This window comes from Pseudopipra pipra, chromosome 21 (assembly GCF_036250125.1).
Source record: "Pseudopipra pipra isolate bDixPip1 chromosome 21, bDixPip1.hap1, whole genome shotgun sequence".
Classification (NCBI taxonomy): domain Eukaryota; kingdom Metazoa; phylum Chordata; class Aves; order Passeriformes; family Pipridae; genus Pseudopipra; species Pseudopipra pipra.
Window position 1 is genome coordinate 6,377,234 of NC_087569.1, and position 18,442 is coordinate 6,395,675.

Here is an 18,442-nt window from a genome sequence, read left to right on the forward strand (position 1 = left end):
TATGGAGCAATACCCAGCCTGTCCTTTCTCCCCTTCCTATGGAGAGAAATCACAAGGATTAGTTGTCTAGAACACAAGAATTGTGTAGTTGGAATGGCTCCTTTGATGCTGATACCAGAACTATGTGCAGAAAAGCTTTTGAAAATGGGCTACAAGTCAGTGACAAGAGAAAAAAAAAAGAAAAGGATAAAGAAAGTAGAAAGAAGCTGAAGAAAAAAATTGTAAGAACAAAATAGAAAAGGGAAGAGAGGAACATAGTGTGGTCTTTGCTGAGCTCAAGCAGTTCACTGTAAAACCACTTTAACTACACTGAAAACACAGTTCAGTGAAAGTGGTATTTGATAAATAATCCTGAAATATTCCCTACCAGGGCTGATGTCTGTACTTAATAACTGCCAGTTTCAAAGTATGGTTAGCAGGTTAAAATGTTTGCTATTCTGTTTTTCTTCCTTTTGTGGTGCCAATATTCTTATTTTCTGAATTTTCCCTGCACCTCTGCATTTCCTCTCACTGTTTTCCTCCAGTGATTCTTCCAACCTGTGCTCAAATGTTCCCGAACAGAATTCTCTTGCTACTTTCTAATTTCATTGCAAAGTGAGATTTCTTTTTGATTGCAGAGACCTTGGAAGTGGAGGATGACAGGTCCACTGTAAGAGAGAGAGGTGGGATGTTCACGCACAAATCGATGATTTTTCTCAAGCTGAAGCAATTAAACAGACAAGTTCAGTGAAGCTCCTGAGCAGATTAATTTCCAGAGTAACTGTGCACTGCATAGAAATTGCTTCAGTTCCATCACATTCCAGTAGTGAATCCCTATATCCAAGGGCTGAAAGGGACATTGGAAGTTTCCTGTCAGTAATGCAGATTTCTCAAAAAAGAGATCGTTTCCTCTCTCAAGGAATAACTAATTCAGGCTTTGTTCAACTGGCCTTTTCACTGCAGTATATTAATTAAGACAAGTTCATCTGAGTGTCACTTGGTGTCCAAGACCAGAGAAGGAAGCAGTGGTAGTGGAAACAATAGTCTTTATCAGAACGTATTTTTAGGGTCTAACAAACACGCAAGACATCTTAGAAATATTTCCTGTTTACACAGAGCTGTACTATCTCTGTGCAATGATACACTGCACATCCTGGGGTTAGCCAGGAATCAGAAATATATGGAAGTTAAATGAGGCTATACTGGACAACATTCCTTGGTAGACATATTTCCTATTTTTAAATAAATTCTCTAACACCAGGGAATTATCAAAAGTTACCCGTAGACGGAAATTATTCGAGTACAAATTTATATTAAAACATGCAAAATTTAAAATATGAAGCATAATGAAGCAGATCTCTCACAAAGACAAAAATGACACCTCTAATCGCACCGTGAAAAATTCTCTGTGAAAAAGTGAAATTAGAAGAACCTGTTCTTAAAAATTAAGAAAGCAATTTAAGTGTTTGTGCATTTTTACAAGGAAAATACCAAACCCTCCTCAGTGGGGTAAGGGGGACAGAAATGCAAAATGACAGGTTCATTTAATACTGGGTTCATTGAAATAGGGGAAAAAAAAATTAGATGAATCTGCTTTATCCAAAAGAAAAACAGCATCTGTCCTTACCCTTCTTTTGCAGCCCAAAGCCCTACACCATGTTATTATTGACTGATTTCCACTCTAAAACACTGTTGTATCTGTGCATCAAACATGACCAAAGTTTCCTGGAGAAAGGTTACCATGCACAAATTAATCCTCCCCACCCAAACCAATATGCTCATTCTCAAATCAATAGAGGCCATGTACAACACTTCACTGCCAGGATTTATTTTAGAGGTACATGAAAAGAAAATACATGAGTATAAAAACATTTCCAGTGATTATAACATCCAATTAAAGGTGTTTTAAGAAAGATAAATTTCATCAGAAATTGCATCATTACAGGTCATGGAATAGTTTGAAAAGCTACCATAGGTAACAGTAGTAAACAAAAGTGCCTCTGTGTGCATAATACTGAAGAAAGAAGTACAGTTCTGTGCAGCATCCTACTAACAAGCAGTTCCAATCCCAGCTGCCGTGGGCATTTTCAGTGAAGTCCTGTGGTTCAAAGGATTAGTTTACAAAATGCAGCTTCTGTGTCCAGTGACAGAGGGTTATCAGCTCCCACACAACAGAAAGGCTCTCGAGTGTCTCGCCCCAGCAAAGCGGCTGCGTGGCTCCCCCTCTGAGCTGCTCCTGAACAGCAGATGCACCCTGCTTGGAAGAAACTGGATCTTGGTCCACAATAAATCACCAGCTGTGGTCTGGAATTCAAAGACCACTGTTCTTTGGGCTCTCCACAGAATCTCCTTGCATGGAGTATGGTAATGGTTACAACAAGTGAAATCAGAAACAGAGGACAACTCGAGAACTGCAAGAGTTATTGCAATTCAGCAGGGATTTGTCTGGTGCCCTAATTGCCATGAGAAGTCACATACCTGAAAGATTCAGTGCAAAACAAATTGTTGCGAGACCGGTACAAATGTGAAAACTGTTTCTAATATTGTTCCAAAGTGTAACAGGAATGTACAAACTGTAAACCTCGAGGCAGTGTTAATCCAGGCAATGAACACAGTATCCTCTGAACCTGCCCTCACTACTCACAACTGGGAGCAGTTCCCAACACCAAGCTTTAAGCTGAATATGTCTAAAACCTACAGAGGCCAAGTGTTCCTAACCCCCACTGCAACTACCTAACCAGATAACCTATGTCAGAGCTTCCACAGCATACAAAGACACCTGGCCCTCAAAAGATTTTATACAGTGAATGATACAAGCCAGTAACCGCCCAACAAACACCAAGGTGCTAACTTTCTATCTCAAAACAACCCTGAAAAAAATAAGGTTTTGAGAAAGAGAGCAAAAAGGAGTTGATTCATTTCTGAAGCAGCATTCCAGCATAAACACACCAACATCCTTTGCTCTTCCACTTGATCCAAATTTGCTCTTTTCCATCCCTAACCACCAAGACAGTGATTAGTAACTAACTCTACTTACCACACATGGTAGGTAGCTGGAAGCTTTGTGTCTGTAACATGGGAGACTCACAAGTGCTCTTTTCCAGCACTGCAGTCTCAGATTCTGTGGAATGTTGGTGCTTCTTCCAATCCTTTCCAAATATCTCCATTTCCTCATCAAGAAACAAAACCATTTCTGAAGCTAACTACCTTTCAGGTTCCTAAAAGTACATGAAGTTTCTTATTGCATCTCCACCCTCAAGTGCACAGGATGTATTAAGGTCTAAGCACCCTTTGAAAAACAGAAATTTTTAAGACTGATTGCTCTAAATGGAAGAGATTTACAATTTTTATAGCACAGATTATGCCAAATTCTTCACAATCATGGGCTCCTCACCTATGCTAAAGCATTTCTTTCAGAAACTGTGGGATCCTGGTCAACTCCGAGCCAGGGACTGGTATAAAAATGGTGTCATTTTACTTTTTTTAATGAGGGGGAGAAAGGCAATAGGCAAATTGCTTAATTGTTTTATAAAAGAAGAATTTCTAAAAAAATCAGGAAAAATACATTTTGATAAATGTATTTCAATTTGGAAAAATTAAAAACGGAAAATCCTACAGAGAGTTCTCAGTAAGGCATGAAGGAAAGGATCTACCAAAGGAGACTTTACACACTCCAAAGATTTTGTTTTCATGTGACCTGTTGTCACACATGTTTCCCAAAAGGTAATTAGCTTACATTTGAAGGTCAAATAAAATTTCAAAACAAGCTAACTGGCCATATCTAATAAATATTTTAAAATAACTTCATTTAAACTCAAAATTTGGAAATCAATTATTAAGTGGTTACGGCATAGTAAATATTGCATCGTAAATAAAATATCCTCTACAAAAAAGGGAACAAGCCTAAAAATCTATTAAACATGGCAACTTCCTTAGGTTAAATCATTGTATTAGAAATGTCTATCACCTTAAAACATACAGCATTCATTAAGTGCTATTTTTACAGTTCTCATCCAGTGCAAGAGAGTTACTCTCCCCATAATAAAAATATCTGTTTCCACAATAAATTATCTTCCACGAGCTTACAAAGTTTCTGAACAATCCTACCTGTCTTACTCCATCTTCTAAGAGTAAAAGCTTACAATCACTAAGATATAAAGAATCATCTGACTCCTGAATCAGGACCACTAAATGCCCTTCCTGTCTTCAGACTCATCACGTGATTCCAGATCATCAGGTTTCTGCATCCAACTGTTCTCTTCCTGTGTCAAATCCTTTTCTATTGAAGTTTTGCTGGGCAGAATCTGGGAGAAAAACAAATTAAAAAATAAATTAACAACTCAAAGCCACCGTTTTGCTCTGCACTATCAATATACCATTACATAAAGATGTCTGTCATACTTGCTAAGAATTGAGAAAATTTAAAAATCTAGTAAAAATCCACTAAACTGATACCAAAACATTAAGTGTCATGCAAAAAGAAAGGCATATTGGATGTTGTATCCATGTCCAACTGACAACCATCCTGCAGAGTCTCTGGTAGATATTAAGCTCAGAGGCAATAGAAATACACTGCCATGTTTCTCACCAAAACAGAGAGAAAAACAGGAACAGTAGCACTGAGATATATCAGCCAGCCCAGTGACTTTCATTACTGTATCCCCTAAGGCAATGCAGCTCCACAGTCTTTTAAAACCCCTTCACCCAACAACAGTGCAGAACTTCTATTTCAATCATTTCATGACACATTAGCACAGCTATGACAGCACAGAAAATTATGCACAAACAAAATTATTTTGGAAAAAACAGCGCTTGTGTAGAAGCAGCAATGCTTGGTCACTTCACCTTGCTTGTGCAGGTTAAGTGATCCTTTCAGAAATTAAATGAAGCCTGTTAAACAATTAACTTGAGTTCCAGCTGTACTGTCTTTCCCAAATTCAAGTGATTAATATACAGGAAACACTTCTGTGCAAATCTATCACAGAATGGAGCACAAAGAGCTCACTTATAATCTACCAGAAACTGGGCAGCAGTTGAGTTCTCATTTTTATAGAAACTAGGACCTAATATGAGAGCCTGAAGTTCCAAAAGTAAAAGCTGAGAGAGAAGAAACCTGTCTTATTTCACTGCTATGTGTTGCCATAACAGCTACTCAAGAGTCTTTTAGCACATCAGCAAATTCTTTTATGGGATGTTAGCCAGGACATATAATTTTTAGAATTCCTTCTGCTGCCACCTCCTCCAGTATTAACACAGTTGCACACATCTATGTTCAGATGCATGTGAAAGCAAAAGAAACTGAAAAGATCACAGCAACACTAATCAATGCTTCCAAATACCTTACCTGAAAAGGCTCACTGATACCAACTATTGTCTGCAAGTTATTGCTATAATAACACAGCAAAAATTCTCCTCCCATAGTAGGTATTTCTGAAGCACTCATGTAAACCTGGCAACAAGAATAAGAACAGGCAATGAGCAACTTCCACAGAAAAAGAAGTTTACAAAAAATCAGTCTCTGCCATTCAGGACACCTTAAAAATCAGTATTGACTATTTATAAGCAGGTTTTAAAACATAAACTAAAAAGGATGAGGACAGAAATAACTTATGAAACCATCTGAAAACTAAGTCAAGGAGGAAAAGGAATATCCTTCACCGTGTTAGCAAGATGAGTTGGTTCAGTGAGAAGGGAGAAGAAAAAGCCCAGAGTGGTTGTAGGGGACAGGACAAGGCCAGGGAGCAGCAGGGAGGGAGCCGAGCTGCCTCCTGGTGGCAACGAGCAGAGCAAAGCACCACCTCGGTTTGCTCCGGTCCTGAAACCACTCCCGTCCCCAAACTGCACCCCACAGTGTCCTGCTAAAACAACATTCACAGTGCTCAGATTTCTAAGCTTTGTATTTACACAATACAATTTGGGTTCCTGTTGTAAACTTGATGCTAACTTACAAAATCTCTGATGTGAAATAACTGCTTTCCCTTGTCTGGAAAATTATCCATCCTTGCACCCGCCATGTCTCCAAAATTAAATTTTAATTTCTGTTTGTTCAGATAAATATCTCTGGCAATACACCATCTGTATTCCAAATAAGTTTTGTTTGTTTGTTTTCAATCACTTTAGGTAATCACTACTAGCAAGCTTTGTAACAGACAGCAGTTTTTAAAGAAGGACCAAAACATTCAGTAGTCAAAACACAAAGTCTAAGAAACCTCAATCTGGAGCTGTATTAGGTACCTGGAACTAACTGTGTAAATACTTACAACTGTAACCAAAATAATAAATACTAAGGATACATTGAGCAAGTTGGACAATCAGATGAAAAAATGCCCCATTACTTAATGCAGTGGCAGAAACAGATCAAAATATAAAATGACAGTAGTTTTAGTACAGTGAAAAGTCACTACAGGAATAAATAGCTTTTTCATCAATTCCCTTAAGCTATATGATCACACTGAGAAAGTGTGCCAGACTACCTGAAAATTACTAAGAATTAGGAAGAGGGATTTTAAACAATAATATCGCTCCCAGTTAGCTTCAGTTGGGAAAGAGGATACAGAACCCCCCAGAGGATATGGGACAAACAGACCTTCAGTGCTACTCTGTGGGAAACTACATTAGAAAGAAATACAACTGACTTACTTGTTTACTGTCTTTGTTAGAAGAGATTTCATCATCTTCTACCCAAGCATAAGTAACATAATCATTCATATGCCTGAAAGTCACCTGCAGAGAAAGATGCAAACCATCAGCCTTCTGAAGGAAACAAAAAGCATATTATATGGAAAACTCAAAGTTGTGAGAGCTGTTTACTACTTCACTGACATAATTAAAACTTTTAGGACACTGCACTTTTAGGACAAAAACATTTTAGGGGCACGCACATAAATTTTGTTTCTCTCACCCTTCCACTAACTTATTTTTGTTCTTTCTTTGCTACATAAATCTCTTGAATTGCAGACATCAGGGGAGGACAACTCCTTTCCATAGCTTCTTTAACATTTTATTTAAATAAATCACCACAGTATCTTAGCAGAGAATCTAAGGGTGTGAAAGAACTCACATCTATGGAGCTAAACTGTCAGCACACAGAAATTAATGGTAATCAAGGAGACACAACTAAATCAGAGAGTTCTGCACTAGCAAGAATCACAATGCCCTAAAACTAGCAACTACCTCCTCCAGTCCTATTCACCATCTTTGCTGAAGAACCATGATATGAGAACATTACCTTGAAGAGCCCAATCCAGTCCCAAGCACTGCTGGGGAGTTCAGGCACTGCGGAGTAGCGGATGATAACATCGTGTTCTGCACTCCACTCACCCTCAGGACTCAGCACGACCAAAGGAACTGAGACAAGAGGCTTCAACTAGGCAAAAGAACAGATTTTAAAGTCAGTCAACTCTGTCATTCTTTTAGTTATTCAAGTTATTCTCTGCCACACCTGCTGTGGGACTCCTAACTGAGCGGAAATAAACTGACACCGATTTGCTGCCTTCACTATAAATAGAAGGAAACAGAGATTTTGGTTCAGAAAACCAGATTCTGTAAGGTAACACTTGGCAAAACAAACTTTTTCTTAACAACATAACTGGGACAGCACCTCAAGCCCGAATGTTCCTGTAACAGGTTTGTGGTCGCTGATGCCATAGCTCATGTGACTGACATAGTTATTCAAAGTAACAAAAATTGTCTGCTCTTCTTCAGAGAATTCGCCCTCTTTTGATGCATTCTGGCAGAGATGTTTCACTCTCCAAAGAATCCTATCAGTCCATGCTGGCTTTCGTTTCTTCTCACTGCAAAAATGCAAGGTAAAAGTGAAATGAGGAGAAAAACAAGTTGGCAAAAGCTAAGAATGCTGTGCAAAATCTACTCAGAGTTCAAAGATAGTCAGATACGTGTCAATAAAAGAGGGCAATCGCATTCAAGCTTCATTTTACAGCTCTATTCAAAATGCTTTACAACCAACATTTCCTCAATTTGAACTCCATTAACCACAGACCAGTTTCATGGGCTTCTGAAAGAGGAGTAAAATGAAGGGGAGAAGGGCATTTCAGTGGGTTAGTCGACTTCATACAGGAAATGATACTTTCTCCTAAAAAAAAAAATAAATTCAAGAACATTGAGATAATACAGCAACTGCCCCAAGCTTCAAATCTATAGATATTCTGAGAAATGAGGGCATAAACATAAGGAATATGTAGAAGAGTGTGAATGATGTTCAAAATTATTCAAGATGATTGAGGACAAGTTTCTTTTAACAACAAAAAAAGGGGACAAACTTGGGTAGCTTATGGTAATCACAGGTGCCACAGCAATGCTTTATTTAAGAGTTCCTCTAAATTGTACCAGCCTGCATTGCAGGTCTTAAAACAACAGGCTTTCAAAATTCCATGATCAAGAAAGTTGTGCCTGCAACTGTGCTGTACATCAAACTGCAATCATAATGCAGAGTTTCCTCCTATTCCATATCAGTAACAACAGAAGACATGAGCCTTCCGTGGTTCCCTCTGCAGGGGGAGGAAGACTTAACAGCAACTTCTCTGTATGGATGTGTCACTTCAAATTGAAATGGAGAAAAGATCATACCCTATGGAAGAGGAATTAGAATGGACTGGATTGAGTTATAACAGTTAATGAGCAGGATGTGTAAGGAAAACTGTCAGTTTAATAACTCTGAATATCAAAACCAATGCCATTTAGTTCAATATTCAACATATTTTTATTTTACCCCTTCCCATATGCAAGTCTGACTCACCTTTAGTAAGGTGGAAAGATTTTAAATGACTAAGGGCCCTTATCCCACTTACTCCAGTAATTATATAAACCGACAGAAATCTTTATGAGCTGCCATATGTCTGCTCTGCTGTGCAAGAAAATACCAAAGAAACAGCTTAAGTTAATACACTCTCTATTTTAGAGAAAATGGCAGATTAGATGGGAAACAAAACCTCAAAATTCACACTGAAAAAGTATCAAAAAGTAACAAAACACTGTGGATTTCATGAAAAGCACACTTCTCAAGCCTGCTGATCTCCCCCCATCTGAGCAAAGTCTCTCCACTTGCTTGAACAGCAGCAGATCACACACAGTATGTGTAAGCACACTTTCTGTTCTTTAAATGAGCCAGTACAGACTACCAGGCTATGAATCATTTGTAGAATGTCTGGGTTCGGATTATTATAAGTCTTTTTTGTTAACTGGATTTACTGCTGGTCTCATTATATATCTTTACACTCAATTAGGGAGCAAAATGTCTTTGGATATAAAGGAATAACATCCAATGTTAAGTGCAACAGCAGAGTAGATAACACTACAGCTTTCAGACAGGTTCAGAAAGTCCCTAAAGAAAATCAGTTGTCGTCTGATTTTCAAATATTTCACAAAAATCAAATCAAAAGCTCAGAAAAGAGCCTTGTTTTGATTCTGAAATATTTACGAAACTACAAAATTCAGAAAGTTCTCTTCTTACTTAAACCAAAACAGGGACTTCTGTTCTCTGGAAGTAAAGAAAAAGATCAGTACAAAACCCCTGTTTGGACAGGAACTTATCCTCCTGTTAAAATATAAGACTAATACTTAACAACAAACTTTAGCATCAGAGAAAAACTTCAGAAACTTAAGATACTACATTTTCAACTTAAAATAATCAGTGAAGACAAATTTACATTAACTTTCAAATACCAGCATACCAAATAAAATGCTTAAACAGAGAAGGAAAACAAAAATTGCAGACAATTACTCTTTTTCTTTTGCTCCTTTCTGACAACCAGTGGGCACTTTTAGCCGTAAACAACAAAATACAAGTGGCCTAAACAAGTGCTCATTTATTCTGTTAATCCAGTCTTTTCAAAAAGGAAGCTGGGTTGTTTCACTACCTCCCTCATGCAATCAGCAGACTCCAGCTTCATCAGCCAGCAATATTAATTTATTCAGATTTGATCAGTGAACAAGCCTAACAGAGTAGCTCAACAGCCCCAGTCAACCAGTACCTCCAGGAAATTCAGGTTTACTTACTACAGTGCTATTTCACCAAGCCCACATTCACCCCCATATCCCACATCTTAACTCATCTTATTATGCTTTTACCTTGTGTCATACACATCCGAGTAAAGGTCAAACTTGTAGGTGGGCTTAAACTGCAAAGGACCCTCTATGAATTCCTTAAGAAATGCTTCTGTCTTTTTGGCCATATTTAACTGCAGAAATAAAAAGTAGTTTTTAAAGTTCATGTTTAAAATGCAGAGCTTAAAGGGTGATTGAGAAAGCTCCTCCAAGAATTCAACATCTCGGTCAGTACAACATAACTGGAAAGGTAAATTCAGAAGTGCCTCTGTTACTGCCAGAACATGATCTGTCTACAAGTTTTGAGGAAATTCTACTCAAAACAAATTTCAGAATAAGGTTCTCTTAAAAATAATTCTTGGGAGAAGAGGAGAAATCAAGGTGAGGAACAACTGATAAGACATGAAGTTCTAAGAAAGCTCCAGTCAAACACAAGCATTGTAAAGTAAGAAACTAAACAAAAGCAGAAATAGTTGGCAATTAATTGGGGCTTATGACTGAGAGAAGGGAGAGAATGAACAGCTAGACCTGTTCCACCTCATGCCTGCTCTGCGTCTGTTCTTTGAAAGAAATTAGAAACTCTAGAGGTAACATTAACTAACATGTTGTGTTTGTAGGCATTAAAAACCAAACCAACCCCCCCAGACTAAGGCAACACACCTGGTCCTTTTCCCAGAGCAGACTGTACCGCTTGTTATTGATGGATTCCCGCACAAAGTGGATGCCATAGTCTGCTATCCGGAAGTTCAGATCTCCAAACCAGAAGAGAACACTTAAGAAGAAGAAGAAAAAACAATAAATGCAAAAAAACCAAGGAAGATTTATAGGAATCCACTAGCACAAGGGAAGAATTCAACAGAATAAAAGCCATTATGCTAATTAGGTGCTCTAATCACTTATATTACTTAATGCAAACAGCTTAAAAACAAACATTAAGTAGTTATAGATAAGCTTACACAGGGACAACCTGCTGCTACACCAAAAATTTGAAGTAATTGAAGCAGTAAATTAAGTCCCTTGCTCTCTTGCTGCTTGCTCATTACTGCCTGAATATTAACTTCTCCTGAGCCTCCTAATGATCTGCATCTCTGAACATTGAACAGCAATCAGAAGGATTTTTGGTATAAACAGGCTTTCTAAAGCTTTCCTGCATGGCTTGTACAGTCTATATGCTAACTAATTTATGTAATTAAAGACAGGAAGAAAACAGCCTTGTAAAACAGATCTCCACCTTTCAGGTTATCTTTTTCCCCCCAGGATTCAGGCTGAAGGGACACTTAAAATAAAAATGACGGATGAAAAACTCCAAACCCAAAACTCTTCAGTGCATGAGTTCACCATATAATAGATACAAACAACACCAAGTGGGTGAACAACTCACTCGTGCTCCAAGGTACTTGGGATATTCTCTCCTTCAAACTGCATTTCCAGGATTTTCTCAAAGTCATCCAGTCGCTGCTCCGTGTTCTCCATGTGGGCTGGCAAGTGGCAGTTCATGAAGCAGATCGTGTGGCCGTAGAGGGACATGCGAATGCTGACTCCTCCTTTGTTCCCCTGGGGCGGCAGATCAACAACATCCCCTGAACCTACACTCAGAGCCTCCAAACGTAACTGTTAACACCTAAATCTTGCTATTTAGGTTTAAATAAATACAATTTCATCCTACAGAAGTTGTTGCCTGTCAGCTAATAAACGAGCAGAATTATGGGCTGTGCAGTGCACTCGCACACACGGCTCAGACAGACGAGTCTCGCTGCTTGTCAGTTTATAAATTTTTAATTGAACCCCATCTCCTCTCTCCCAGCATGAAACCATTTAGAGGCACACACACCACCATAAGTGACCAGGGCAACCGAGTCTCAGGCACTTCCTTACCCAGTATCCATAGAGGCCCGTGCGTGTGAACTGGGTGTGGATGTCCCGGATGAAGGGCAGGTGGATGTGCTTCACAAAGGTCAGGAGCAGCAACCCCTGCATGCGAACGGAGGAGAGCTGGAAGAGAGACCAAAGAGGGAATGGTCATTTCCAGGGAGGCATTTGGAATGACTTGGGTTTACTCCATAGGAGCTTTTAGGTGAAGAACACCACAGCAGAAGTCATGCAGTTCCCTCGCCAAGCGTGGCTTTGATCCTGGGACACAGCAAATGCAGGCACGTTCCAGTGCTGTGAAGAACACACTCCCTGCTTATAGACAAATCTGATCAATCCCTCAACTAATTAACACAGTTGGAACATCACATTACAAATCTGAATTTGACCTTGCCCAAACCTCTTTAAAGACTTTGCTTCTGCCTCCCCAGCCTCTTGTCTCTATCTTTAAGAATCCTGTTCGTGAAGAACCAAATCCTTGACTTTTCACCTGTAATCTTAATAGCTCACACCTACAAGTCCTCCAACAGCAGCAAGTTTTTCAAACTGAATCATCCTTCAGCAGATCATTAAACATTTTAAATGCCACTAAAACACCTAAGAAGCACAGCAGGTAATTCTAGACATCTGCAAAAACAATGAGCTGCAAACGGCAGCAACTCCTGCCTGCAGTGCCTGTAAAAACTGATTTACCAAACACTTCCAAAGCAACAACACTCAGGGAGCACATAAGACACGGGGGTTTTTTGTGGTTTAGGGTTTTTGTGTGTGTGTGTGTGGAAATAGTCTAATAAAGATACCCTTCATTACAAAGTTATGGACTTTACAATGTTCCTGGCATGAGACAAAAAATTCATTTTAAGTGTTTGGTTTAATGATTTTAAATTAATTTAAATTTAAAATACAGGCATTGAAATATATTAATTGTAGTTCAATTTTACGCTGGGTTAACCTAGAAAAAGCCTACTTTAAAATAAAGCCTCCTGTTAAGAACAACACTGACTATACAACTGCTGGAGAAGTACATACATTCAGCCCAAAATTTAAAACGGAATTCCTCCTTTCCTTGCCTCCATATCTACACAATTAAATGATTTCAGAATATATGTCAATGTTCACATTGCCCTTGAACCCAACAAAATATTAAACAGTATACTGAAGGGATGGATTGTAATTATTAGATGATGCATAAATATTTCAGTAGCCACCATTCTCCTCTCCATAACTGCATTCATGAGATACCAAGATCTGCCAGTCCCATTTTTATTTGCTTTACTTCACTCTGCTGTGGCCAATCCCCAGACATTTCTCAAGATCCATATGAAACCACCTCTCTCTCCAGGTCTTGAACACTGCAAGACAACAACTGTTGGAACCAGCACTAGTCCCACAAACACTTAAAAGCCAAATCCAGCAAAGACCTTGCACAGAGGGAACATGATCCTGTGAATGGTGAAAGAATTGACTATGACCAACTTAACACTTGGAAAACAGACCCTGTTACTGAAGGGACATAAAGTCCCAAGGATGACACCCACCTCTCTACATCCAACCTCGTCACAGGTCAGCCAAGGGGTAACTGCTCCTCCCCTCCTGGCTAAGTCCTAGGATAACCTCTCCTTGCTGCCTGTTTGATTATGACCTGGCCTGACAGCTCCCTCCTATTATTGGAGCTAATCCAGTCCTGCTGAAAGCCATTAGGTGGCAGCATCCATTCATTAGTGTGTCCAAACTGCCACATTTATAAATTGGAATTCAAAATCAGCCAGGCATACCACTAGGAATTCTTTCAGCTGTCTGTATGCAGGGCCTGAATGTCAGCCCACAGCCAGATTTTGAATGTTTATCAGCAATGACTTAACCAGAATGAACAATGTGGGTTTCTTCCTTTTCATAATTCCCAATGGGTCCTTTGTTTTGTTTAATCACAATTAAAATAACAGCACGACTGCTGAGTCTGATTAGCATGCAGATAATACAATCATCTCAACAAAATCACCCTGAAATAATGCTTGATTTAGAAAACCAATACAACATTCAAAAGGCTTTTAATTTCTCTTTATTAGAGAAATTCAGGATATCCTCCTATGTTTATTGTTTCCACTATTAAAATAGGCAGCACTTTAGCTGGTCTTATGCCCCAGATATTACCCAAAAATCTTGTCCTTCAAACTACCATATAATGTTGTAGGTCTTCAACCAAATCTGAAGTCCTCAGATAAATACACATACCCACTAAAATCCTGTTTTACATATATGCAATTTATTTTCACCTGCAAACAAGTTGGAAAAAAAAAGAAAAGAAAAAGGAACCTTAGCAATCTTAACAAAAATCACTGCCATTGCTTGGGATATTTATAGTGCAAGACTACATTAGAAACATCACAATGGAGTTCCCCAATATTGCACAGAGCAAGAAAATGTTCTACAACAAGAGACAGACAGAGATATTGTGGCCAGAAGAGATATGCTGTTGAGTGTAAGTTCACATCACATTTCATTTTAAATAATCTTCATGGCTCTGTTCCTTGAGAGTGTGTTCTTACTAAGACAGGAGTATTTCTACTCATCACATGATTCTGCAGCACCTGCCCTTGCCATTGTAGCTGAGCAGCTTCTTGTTGTGTGTCATCTGAGCTGCAAAAGCATCAAAACTGCCCAAGTATTCCAAATGAGACATGAAAAACCACATGTCCAGTTTTTACTGCTAAAATTAAGGACACTAGTATTAATAGAGAAAAATGAAAACTGCCCTTATCAACAAAACAGGAAAACACAAGTGTGATGACAAATCACTTCTAATAAATGTGGAAGTGACTGACACCTGCAAAAAACACCGTCAACTAATCCTTTATAGAGAGTTTGAGGAAAAGAAAATCTGAATGGAGCTGGGAAAGACACTTTCCTGCAGCGCTGTGACACTGAAGAGATGTAAATAATTACCTTGATGTATCCCAAGGGAGACAATACAGTCATGAAAAAAATGCTCCACGGATCATCGAATGCCAAGTCAGACAGAAAATTGGTGATTTTTGAGTTCACCTCCTGTAAGCTGAATACATCACAATTATTCACACTGTACCAGCTGGTTTCAACACAATTCATATAACCTTTGCAGAACACAGATCACAACACCCTAAGCTTAAGTCAGAAATTTCTTGCTGTTCAGTTTCTCACTCACAAGCAGTTCAACCCACCCACAGGTCTAACACATCTAACACCAAGAAAAACAAAGTTAAAGGAGCTTATATACACATGAAGGCAGAGTTTCAGGTTCTAGATATGATAAATAACCTGTCAGGACTTCAAAATTTCAAGAAAGTTTGGAAAACACAATGGCAGATTACGCCCAATAAGCTTGCACTAATTTCCTTAAAACATGCTGAATGTTGCATAACTGTCATATCAAAATGAACATGCCTTTACCTGATAACAAAGCAAACAGCAGCCAAAACATTTTGTCTGTTTAGAAAAAAGATATTCCGCGTTTTGTCACAAAATAGCAGCATAAAGAAGAGAAGCTTCTCCTGCTATAAATCACCTTTGTTGTCAGTTAGTACTCTGTTAGTTAGACTAAGTTAGTCTTCACCTTCTGGTAGTGATAGTGTTAAACCACCTCCCAGACAGTGATTCGCATCACAGAGTCCTCCCAAAACAGACCATAACCTGTTGAGACTTGGCAGTTTTGCAATAAACTTACAAAGCAAGTTCTTTAATATATACTTACCCTATAACGTACATATCCATAGTCGGGCCCAGTGAGTTGAGCTGAAGTAAACTGGTGACATCGGGAGGCGGAGAAGCTGTGCCCACGTTCCAGGTAACTAAGTGTAGTCTACAAACAAACAAAAATCACACAAAACCATTGCTAAAACTGAAGCGTGGACAGGCAACCAACCCTAAGAACGCTCTGATTTCCCCACAGAATCCCTGCCTGCGGAAAAGAAAGATTTTCTGTCACTTTTCATCACTCAGAAACCTCTTTGCCAGCTAAGCCTGAAAGAAAAACCCCAACGCCGCCAGAAGAAACAACCAGCCGGGGGGGAACAAAACCTGAACTCCTGCCACTTCAGCTTTTTCCCGCAGATGAGGAAAGCTTCATCCAGGGTGCGAGACACTTCCTTGTGGATCTCGTCGTCCGAGCTGACGTCCTCCACACAGGCCATGAGGTGGGCTACCCTCTGCCGGAGCTGCAGGCGGCCGCTGGAGCCGGTGCTGCCGACGCTGCCGGAGCGGCTGCGGAAGTTGTGCAGGCTCTCCAGATCATTCAGGGAGAGCCCCTCGCAATGCTGAGGCGCATCCTCGCCGCTGAGGGATGCCATCTGCTCAAAATCAAACCTGCCCTCGGAAGGACTGGCCCATTAAAATCCCAAGTGCATAAAAAAACCAAGTGGAATTCAGCATAGCTTCTAACACAAAAGGACAAATGTAGGTGCAGCGACGCCGGAAAAAAAAACCCCTCTGGCCTTGCCACCGCGCTCACTGGGTTGTTACAAAAGCTGCAATCACGTCCTACCACACACAGGGAATTGTTTCTTCATAATAGATTTAATGTGGTTTAATTATATAAGCTCGAGATTTAAAAGAATTTATTGTTGATTTGAATCGATCATGTGCCTGTCTGTAGGCAAAGAGAAATATAATCCTCGGCTCCCAAAATACAAACTTCTGACCAAAACCAAGCAAAGTTACTGCTCCTCCTGAGCACTGTCAGAAACATTTGCAGGTCATAGAACTCGTCTGTTGGTTTCTTTACAAGGTGGTGATTTCAATGTCAGAGCTTATAAAAAGAGATTCACTCAACCATCAGTCTTGCTACATGTCAGACTGACTTAAAAATACAATAAATGTTAATTTTCCATCCATCTTAAAGGCCTATAAGGACCTTATAAACACTGATAATTAAACAGTGAATCCCACCAATACATCCATTATTAAGGCTGTATTTTTATCCCCCAATCAGCTCAAGGTGACACACAATATATGTGGAAGAGCTGGAAAGTGACCTTGCATATTACACTAAAATGATCTATAATTTCCCTCACCAATAGTTTCTCTTCGTAAGACTATGCTGAAGTCAGTCAAAAGCTATTCTAAAATGAATTTATAGGGGAAAAAAAAATGTAGGTACACTGCAGATCTAATTCTGCCATCAGAGTATCACTTGGGAACACTCTCCAGTTACTAATTTTGTAAGACAATTACCTGATTAAACAAAACTGAAATAATATTGAAGCCATCAGTCATTACTGACAGAAATTCAATTCTTCAAAGTGCCCAGTGACTACAGTACTGGTAAGAACACAGATTGCAGGGGCAGAATTTACACCAAAAGCAAAAACACTTGTAAAATTTTTAAGAACATCCTTAATTATGCAGTTTCACTGCGGGGCCATACAAGCACTGCCCACAGTCAGGAGGGGGGATTTGAGTGATGCCCATTTCCACCTGATGTCACAAACACAGCTTGTACCACAGGGAGGATTTTACTCATGGCAGGGGTTTGGGACATGATCTTAAAGGTCTTTCCAAGCCAAACCATCTTGTGATTCTATGAAACCATCCTGGAAGCTCCCAGTCCCACTGGAGCAAAGCTTCAGTGCACTTTCTGCAAACACTGTCCTAAATACAAGCAACGTACTGAAGTTATTTAAGTCACCGACTCCTCAAATGATTCAGTAGATAATTTTTTAGGGTCAGAGTGTTTATAATACCACCTTCAGATGATTTTTAGGATCTTTGAGCAAATGCTAGTCTTTGTTGGTTTGGTGTTTTTAATTTTCGTGTCACAGTCACCCAACTAGCCTCTAAGCAGGTTTCTGTAGCGAACGGAGCCTACAGGACATCGCTTACTGACAGGGGGAAAACAAAACATACAAACATTGTGAAAGCAGAAGCCGAAGACCTACTCAAGCTCCTTCTTCCTCACAAAAAGCGACAAGTTCGAGACGCCCGGTACGTTAGGGACAGATAATGTCTATAATGTAGCGCAGATGCCCGTGCCCTCATTACACACAACGAGGGCTCTGGGGAGCCCCGGGGACCCCGCAATGCCCCATAAGCCTCCCTGACCCACCCCAGCACCGGCCTCCCAAACCAGAAAATCAGCTTTTCTCCTCTCTTTCATATGACTGCGCAACGCCGCCAATTTTGTGACACCCCCCCGGGCTAATAAGCACAAACACAAGTTTCGCTAATTCTCGGCTAATTTACGTAACCGCTTGGCTACACTTTTCGGAGGAGCTGCCCTCAGACCCGCGGCCCCTCCGCGCCCACCGCTCACCTCAGCTCCCTCACGGGAGGGCCAGCGGGCTCCATGCCCGGGGGTTCCCGCAGGGAAGCGCTGCCGAGGGGACGGGGAAGGGGACGGCGGAGAGCCCGCGGGTCCCCTCACACGGCCCGGCCCGGCCGCGGCCTCCGCGCCGCCCTCAGCGCTCCGACACCATTGGCGCGCGTGACGGGGCCGGGACAGCGCCGCGCCAGGGCGCCCCCAGGCGGGCGGGAGGACCCGCGGCAGCACCGAGGGGAACCA

General features: G+C 40.2%; 1 protein-coding gene across 4 annotated transcripts; it reads right to left on the minus strand.

Moving 5' to 3' along the window:
- Positions 1-1,783: 1,783 nt before the first annotated feature.
- INPP5K (inositol polyphosphate-5-phosphatase K) lies at positions 1,784-18,368 on the minus strand. Of its 4 annotated transcripts, none has more exons than XM_064677400.1 (13): positions 18,194-18,368; positions 15,638-15,745; positions 14,854-14,962; positions 11,917-12,033; positions 11,423-11,595; positions 10,702-10,813; positions 10,066-10,175; positions 9,449-9,475; positions 7,580-7,772; positions 7,208-7,345; positions 6,619-6,702; positions 5,324-5,428; positions 1,784-4,283 (listed from the first exon to the last, which is right to left on the minus strand). In XM_064677400.1, exons 1-13 carry the CDS (start codon positions 18,226-18,228, stop codon positions 4,167-4,169), a joined length of 1,428 nt encoding a protein of 475 aa, XP_064533470.1. In that variant the 5' UTR covers positions 18,229-18,368; the 3' UTR covers positions 1,784-4,166. The 4 variants fall into 4 exon arrangements, with proteins under 4 accessions (XP_064533470.1, XP_064533468.1, XP_064533471.1 ...); XM_064677398.1 differs by lacking the exon at positions 18,194-18,368 and adding an exon at positions 15,964-18,175; XM_064677401.1 differs by lacking the exon at positions 9,449-9,475 and having other exon boundaries at positions 18,194-18,366.
- Positions 18,369-18,442: the final 74 nt, after the last annotated feature.